This window comes from Limulus polyphemus, unplaced genomic scaffold, assembly GCF_000517525.1.
Source record: "Limulus polyphemus unplaced genomic scaffold, Limulus_polyphemus-2.1.2 Scaffold9506, whole genome shotgun sequence".
NCBI classification, from domain to species: Eukaryota; Metazoa; Arthropoda; class Merostomata; order Xiphosura; family Limulidae; genus Limulus; species Limulus polyphemus.
In genome coordinates this window covers 1-8,992 of record NW_013675116.1, presented here as the reverse complement: position 1 = coordinate 8,992, position 8,992 = coordinate 1, and the positions used below count along the sequence as shown (strand labels likewise).

The 8,992-nt window shown below is 31.5% G+C and overlaps 1 protein-coding gene across 1 annotated transcript; it reads right to left on the bottom strand.

Moving 5' to 3' along the window:
- Nucleotides 1–6: 6 nt before the first annotated feature.
- Nucleotides 7–7,757, bottom strand: LOC106475952 (pleckstrin homology-like domain family B member 1; the record flags this gene model as incomplete). The annotated part of the gene is made up of 4 exons (XM_013936627.2): nucleotides 7–565; nucleotides 3,398–3,602; nucleotides 4,778–5,134; nucleotides 7,673–7,757. Coding segments are annotated over 3 exons (637 nt in total), but the record flags the coding sequence as incomplete, so codon positions are not given.
- Nucleotides 7,758–8,992: the final 1,235 nt, after the last annotated feature.

The window sequence follows — 8,992 nt, the reverse complement described above, 5'->3', positions numbered from 1 at the left end:
AAGATTAGGCTCACATACAACTATTAAAAGATATAATGTATATTAAAACACACATCTTAAACTGATTTATTCCTTAAAGGATAGGTGTGTGTATATATATATATTCATAAATAATGTTTCCTTACTGCTAAGTTAAATTTGGCACTAAATAATACAATTAAAAAACAAACCTGAATCTAATTACATAAACAGAATTTTATAAAAGTACTTATATGAGACCAATAAGGAAAACATACAGTAATGGATTGATTTCTGGGAAAAACTTTGTTTTCGATCTTATCATTCTACGTGTATATACTTTCTATTCTATACTTCAAGACAATCTCAGTTACACAGATGGCACGAAATATACGATCAAAGTTGACATGACTCGGTAAAAGCAGTTTCAGGTGTATATACTTTCTATTCTATACTTCAAGACAATCTCAGTTACACAGATGGCACGAAATATACGATTAAAGTTGACATGACTCGGTAGAAGCAGTTTCAGTCTGTTCATTGCAGATGGTTGTTACCCTCCTGTACAGATCATTATTACTTATAAAGTAAAAACCTTCCTAGAAACCTGTGGGGAGAAAAATAAATCACTCAACTTTCCCAATGTACACTAACCCTTTCCATTATTTTACTGATTCTTTAAAAAAAAACTAGAACTTTCAGTTGTTAATAATGGTATAGGGTTAAGTTAGCTTGTAACAATGATGTATAAGGTTAAGTTAGCTTGTAACAATGATGTATAAGGTTAAGTTAGCTTGTAACAATGTTGTATAGGGTTAACTTAGTTTAAACAATGATGTATAGGGTTAACTTAGTTTAAACAATGGTTTATGGTTAATTTAGTTTGTAACAATGGTATAGGGTTAACTTAGTTTGTAACAACAGTATAGGGTTAACTTAGTTTTAACAATGATGTATTATGCTATTTTACTTGTTTATCAACAATAAGGTTTTTGACTTTGTTTCCAATTAATAAATAAATTGACTGCTTATTTAATTCAACAAAAATATTTGTGTATCTTAAGATTTGGGGCAAAGATTATATAAAAACATTACCAAATAACAAAGCCTTATTACTGAAGCTTCCTAATATCTATATCATTAAGATTAGAAAAAAATGATGCAAAACTGAGGGAGTGAAAGAGATATGTTATATAACATTATCATCATTATAATATCCAATTTATTACTACTTTTAAAAACTAGAGAAAAAGAGCTCACTGGCGGACTAGTAGTCTTAGCTTCTTTCATACATTCAAATCATTAACAGTTTTTCAGTTCACTCATCAGTATACAAGAATATAATATTAACTTTAATAAACTTTAAAACAACTGTACATATGTTCACCAATAAGCCTACAGGGATGATAATTGAAATCTTTCGTTTGAGCCTGCCAGCAGTTTTCTTACCAGTTGTACTACAACAGCTACATTTCTAGACGGTACCTGAAGAAGTTGTAAGAAGTTCTATATGCTGCTCCCTATACCATTATGTTTCTATATGCTGTTCCCTATACCATTATGTTTCTATATACTGCTCCCTATACCATTACGTTTCTATATACTGCTCCCTATACCATTACGTTTCTATATACTGCTCCCTACGTTTCCATTACGTTTCTATATACTGCTCCCTACGTTTCCATTACGTTTCTATATACTGCTCCCTATACCATTATGTTTCTATATGCTGCTCCCTATACCATTATGTTTCTATATGCTGCTCCCTGTATCATTAAGTTTCTATATACTGCTCCCTGTATCATTAAGTTTCTATATACTGCTCCCTATACCATTACGTTTCTATATACTGCTCTCTATACCATTACGTTTCTATATACTGCTCTCTATACCATTATGTTTCTATATGCTGCTCCCTGTATCATTAAGTTTCTATATGCTGCTCCCTATACCATTACATTTCTCTATGCTGCTCCCTATATCAAATCTTCAACCAAGCTATTTCTCTTATTAACCTTAAAGAATGTTGGGGTACATTTCCAAGCAACATTATCATTATAAACTATCTAGAAGTACAGTCACTCATTCACTCCAAGTAACATTATCATTATAAACTATCTAGAAGTACAGTCACTCTTTCACTCCAAGTAACATTATCATTATAAACTACCTAGAAGTACAGTCACTCATTCACTCCAAGTAACATTATCATTATAAACTACCTAGAAGTACAGTCACTCTTTCACTCTGAGCAACATTATAAACTACCTAGAAGTACAGTCACTCTAGAAGTACAGTCACTCTTTCACTCTGAGCAACATTATCATTATAAACTATCTAGAAGTACAGTCACTCTTTCACTCTGAGCAACATTATCGCTTGGAGTGAATGAGTGACTGTACTTCTAGGTAGTTTATAATATGATAATGTTGCTCGGAGTGAAAGAGTGACTGTACTTCTAGGTAGTTTATAATGATAATGTTGCTTGGAGTGAATGAGTGACTGTACTTCTAGGTAGTTTACAATGATAATGTTCTTGGAGTGAAAGAGTGACTGTACTTCTAGATAGTTTATAATGATAATGTTGATCGGAGTGAATGAGTGACTGTACTTCTAGATAGTTTATAATGTTGCTCAGAGTGAAAGAGTGACTGTACTTCTAGTTAGTTTATAATGATAATGTTGCTTGGAGTGAAAGAGTGACTGTACTTCTAGATAGTTTATAATGATAATGTTGATCGGAGTGAATGAGTGACTGTACTTCTAGATAGTCTATAATGTTGCTCAGAGTGAAAGAGTGACTGTACTTCTAGTTAGTTTACAATGATAATGTTGCTTGGAGTGAAAGAGTGACTGTACTTCTAGATAGTTTATAATGATAATGTTGATCGGAGTGAAAGAGTGACTGTACTTCTAGGTAGTTTATAATGATAATGTTGCTTGGAGTGAATGAGTGACTGTACTTCTAGATAGTTTATATAGTTTATAATGATAATATTGATCAGAGTGAATGAGTGACTGTACTTCTAGTTAGCTTATAATGATAATGTTGCTTGGAGTGAATGAGTGACTGTACTTCTAGATAGTTTATAATGATAATGTTGTCTAGAAGTACAGTCACTCATTCACTCTGAGCAACATTATCATTATAAACTAACTAGAAGTACAGTCACTCATTCACTCTGATCAACATCATCATTATAAACTAACTAGAAGTACAGTCACTCATTCACTCTGATCAACATTATCATTATAAGCTAACTAGAAGTACAGTCACTCATTCACTCCGATCAACATTATCATTATAAACTAACTAGAAGTACAGTCACTCATTCACTAAGAGTGTCGTGTATATATAATTTTGATGATACACACATACGAATACACCATTCAAACACCCAAGTATGGGAATAAAACATTAAAGACATAAAAAACAAACCTGTGAAACACTAGGAGGCAATATTTATCAAAAACTCCTTGTATCCTTCCGCTCCTGTGAAAATCACATCCACCCATATCCGCATGGCTTCTGGACTAGGTGCAGTAAGATAATAAGTTCGATCATACGTTTTCACACAAAATGTGGATCTTGGATACGGACTTCTACTGGAGTGAGGGTGATCTACATACACCTCTTCAATGGCCTTGAGAACAGAAAATATCTTCTGTAACATTGTTGCAGTTCCCTTTCTTAGATTTTTCTCAACATAATTATACACCTTTAATCTTGAAACGGAGTTATGGTTGGTAACATTCTGAAAGATTTAGCTGTCACCTTGATGACAATATTGCCTTAAATGAGGTACGAACAAATTGGTTTACTCAAACAAAAATTTACATTTAGCTAGTTGCAACTCTGGTGTTTACTTATCTTATAGCAGAAGGTATACACACATAAATTTCTCTCTTTCAAAGACTCAAACAGGACTAAATGGGTTAAACAAAATTAATACATTGCTAACTAAGTAATTTTCAGATGATTTAAGAAGGTTTAACTGTCCAATTCCATCTCTCTCTCTCTCTCTCTATAATCCAACCTCTTCAAATTTTCCTTTACGACAACTCATTCATAAGGTTTACATGCAACGAAATATTTCTGTTCTACAGTACAGTATTATGTTTATTCCTCTTGCAAGTGGATAGGCCTCGAAAGGGATTAATTACAAAGTTTCAGGCTGTGTTCAGAGTTTTTCACTAAACTCATATCAAGCTATTCAATAGTTTCAATATGAACTGCTTCTGTCTAGTTTCGGAGATAACATTTCTGATTCTGTACTGAGTTCATTAGAATCAGTCCATATCAAGCTATTCAATAGTTTCAATATGAACTGCTTCTGTCTAATTATGGAGACAACATATGTGACTCTGTGTAGTACTTTAACAGGAACAGTTCATATCAAACTTAATAATGATTTACCAACTTTTTATGCAACAGCTTTCAAGTATAATGTTGTTTTAAAAGTATTTATCAAGCTGAAGCCTTCCATAAAAGTATGTTTAACTTGATACGATCTTTATTGGTTTGAATTTTATTTTATAAGAACTGTATGCCGAACATTTCTTGATGAAAATTACCAAAAAACACGAAACTGCTAATTTGTTTCGAAGTTACTTTCAAAAAACAGCAACATTTAGAATAAAGAAACACACCAAAAACAGCAACATTTAGAATAAAGAAACACACCAAAAACAGCAACATTTAGAATAAAAAACACACCAAAAACAGCAACATTTAGAATAAAGAAACACACCAAAAACAGCAACATTTAGAATAAAGAAATACACCAAAAACAGCAACATTTAGAATAAAGAAACACACCTGAAAATAAACTCCACCTTTTACTTTGGTTTCACTTTTGTCATTATAATAAATCAAAGCATGCTTTTTTCGGTCAAACACAAACCATCTTCTCCTCCAAATATGCAATGCTCCCCCCAGTTTGTGCAGGTAGCCTCGACAGGCTGTAGCGGTCACTTGGATGAAAGGGCACAGCTCAATCTGATGACCGGCTGTCTCAATATGATAACGTAAGTCCAGCTGTGATCCGCGTACAGGAAGGTAGCGTGTTAGAGGACGCTGAGATTTGAGTTTTGATCTCTTCCTATATTCCACACCACACGAACCATTTAAAAGTTTGTCATTTTTACAGTAATTTGCAGATACTTGTTGTTGAGCCTACCAAGAAAAATCAAAAAAATTAACTGTTTTGTTTACCTTACTAAAATAATCCAAAGTCTGAGCTAAGAAATGGATACTATGTCTCAAACAAATTTTAAACATAATACATAACATTAAAGGACAACAAAGGACTTTTTCTCCATCTAGAATGTCCTATCCACTAACTTAAACCCTTAAAAAAAAACTCAATGTCAGCCCTTATCATTCAAATATGTATCAAGCTTTTCCTTAAACTCTCTCAATTCAACATCTGTTCCAGAGGTCAACTACAATGCTAAAAAGATAAAGCTTTCTTAGCTAAAGATGACTTCTTCCCTGCCAAAATATGTGTCCCCTAGTCTAACAAAGCATATGAAGTTCACAGTAAGAAATAAAACTCACATGTGGACCTAACAAGTACCTACTAGCCCTCTATACACAACCTAGATTGATGGAAAGACAAATGACCTAATAAAAGTTTTTTGTGAGTGTACTCTGAAGAATCTGAGTAATTTATATACCAATCTTGACAACCTTTCTGTACCAACTAACTAGTTTTATGTTTTCTTAAACTTTGTTTTTCCTGATGACTTTTTGTTACCTAATAAAAAAGTAATATACTTCACATTAAATCTACTAAACCAAACGGTTATAACAAAATAAATGTTTTAGCTATCTGGAAAGATGAATTGAAACATGAAACATGCTATTGAAATTAAAGGACAAATAGGTGAGTGTAAAACAAAACGTTTAACAAGTTCTAACCACAACCTAATATTGTTTTAAAGAGATTCCTATGTTTAAAACACCTTATTTCAAAAGTGAATAATTTTAAAAATTACGTTTATTAAGTGTAGTTTCTTATTACTATAAAATCTAAGAAGTGAATTAGTGAATATTCCACAATAAACCCCAAGAAAACCCACATTAAAAACCTAAGCTACAACAATTTTAAATGCTAAAATAGAGAAACTACAGAGTCTTCTTTACTAAGTTATTTATTTTAGTAAGTGAAAACTATAAAATATAAAATATTGTTATTTCTAATAATACAAGAGTTAACAATAATTAGATTTGTTGAAAAGATAAAAGCAACCTTATACAACGTTCACAAAAATCGATTATATATCTAAGCCTTTTTAAAGATGAAAGTTAACATAGTTGTTACAAAAGAGATCATATGAAATTTTCCATTCATTCATTCATTTAAAGAACACGGATTTGTTGTTTGTTTTAGGACAAAGCCACATTGGGCTATCTATTGTGTCTACCGTGGGGAATCTAACCCAGAATTTTTGAGACAAAGAACACAGAAAAGCTTTGTTTTCAGTGAAATGTTCTATTTTGTGGACTATTTTGATATTATTATTATTTGTATTTTACAAAAGAATACTTGTTCAGATTATTATTTACCTTACAAATGTTTTCAAAATAAATTTTCATTTTATCTTTTTTTTTGCACAAAGCTACAAACGTAGTAAGCTATCTGCACTTTGTCCACTGCACAGAGTTAAACCCTAGACGTTAGCATTGTAAGTCTGTAGATTTACTCTTGACCTACCGGGAAACAACAAGTCTTCATTAACACAAAGTTCATGAAATGATACGATAAAATGCTGTTATTGAGCTTTACACCTTTTAACTTCTAAGGTTTAAGTGGCTATACTACCAGTTGTAGGACATTCTATTATAAGTAAATAGATGAAAATACTAGTTTTAAGTAGTGTCTATTGGAATACCACACAATTAAAGAAGCAAACTACATGAATCAATCACTTGATCACATTACAACTTGCTCTTATGTTTGTTGGCTAGCTTCACTGTTAGTCCTAGCTATCATTACTTGATTTAATAAAGACAAGTGTTTGTTCGCTAGCTTCACTCTTAGTCCCAGCTATCATTACTTGTTTTAATAAAGACAAGTGTTTGTTGGCTAGCTTCACTGTTAGTCCTAGCTATCATTACTTGATTTAATAAAGACAAGTGTTTGTTCGCTAGCTTCACTCTTAGTCTCAGCTATCATTACTTGTTTTAATAAAGTCAAGTGTTTGTTGGCTAGCTTCACTGTTAGTCCCAGCTATCATTACTTGTTTTAATATAGACAAGTGTTTGTTGGCTAGTTTCACTCTTAGTCCCAGCTATCATTACTTGATTTAATAAAGACAAGTGTTTGTTGGCTAGCTTCACTCTTAGTCTCAGCTATCATTACTTGTTTTAATAAAGTGTTTGTTGGCTAGCTTCACTGTTAGTCCCAGCTATCATTACTTGTTTTAATATAGACAAGTGTTTGTTGGCTAGCTTCACTCTTAGTCCCAGCTATCATTACTTGTTTTAATAAAGACAAGTGTTTGTTGGCTAGTTTCACTCTTAGTCCCAGCTATGATTACTTGTTTTAATAAAGACAAGTGTTTGTTGGCTAGCTTCACTCTCAGTCCTAGTTTATTCTAGTTATTCCAAAATAAAAGTATAATAACAAATAAAATAGGCACAAGTCACTGTTTAGTAGAGATGATACAAATAACAGTAAAAAACACTAATTTCATTATCAATACCTACACTATAGTTGATCTCTTCATCAGCCCAGGAACTTGGTGTGCAAAAACTTGTTGGTCGGCTACGTTCGTCCCCACTGCTACTTATGCTAAGTAATATATTAAACAAATTAAAAGTACAGAAATATTAATAACTTCATCATCTTTACAAATTTCTATAAATTGTCTTTCTCTGTTTAAAAGTTGAAACACATATCAACATATTTAACGAGTTACATTTTTGAATCAAATATTGCAAGTACGTACGTGCTCATGTAAACACATTACAACAACGTACGTACGTGCTCATGTAAATTCATTACAACAACGTACGTACGTGCTTATATAAACACATTACAACAACGTACGTATGTGCTTATATAAACACATTACAACAACGTACGTATGTGCTTATATAAACACATTACAACAATGTACATACGTGCTTATATAAACACATTACAACAATGTACATACGTGCTTATATAAACACATTGCAACAATGTACATACGTGTTTATATAAACACATTGCAACAATGTACATACGTGCTTATATAAACACATTACAACAATGTATATATGTGCTCAACTACAATCCAAAGTACATTCTAATAATTCAACTTCCTTCAATAACAACATTTCTGAAGGAATGCTTATAGACAAATATTTTGATTAGTAACTAGACTGTATGAAATACTGTAGCCATAAAAAAAAAACTTCAGAAAAACAAACCCGATAAATGAGAAAATCTTGATCCATAGTTTTTAATAATGTACATTCATGTTCTAGTTCAAGTAATTTTCATGTATATTATGTACTTTTTATTAATTCTATTTATGTGAAAACTAAATCTTTCAATATACATCTTTAATATTCTTTTCTTTTACCGATTTATTTTTCAATCCTACGTCTAAAATCTTCAACGAGTAAATTCGTAAATTTTTAACAATAGTCTTTTAAAAGAAAGAGAGAGAGTTCTATATCAGTAAGGAACTAAACAATTATGGAAAGTAATGAAAATATCAAACAAATCAATATCAAAAACAGAAGTAACGAGATCATTAAACGAAAGGGATTAGATTTTGTGTGAGTTACCAGAAGACAAGGGTTAAGTAAAAATGTGGATAAAAGGAAAATAAAAAAAAAAACTAATGAAGAAATGTCAGATAAGAAAGAATTTATGACATTAGATTTAGGTTTAGATTTTGTGTGAGTTACCAGAAGACAAGGGTTAAGTAAAAATGTGGATAAAAGGAAAATAAAATAAAAAAACTAATGAAGAAATGTCAGATAAGAAAGAATTTATGACATTAGATTTAGGTTTAGATTTTGTGTGAGTTAACA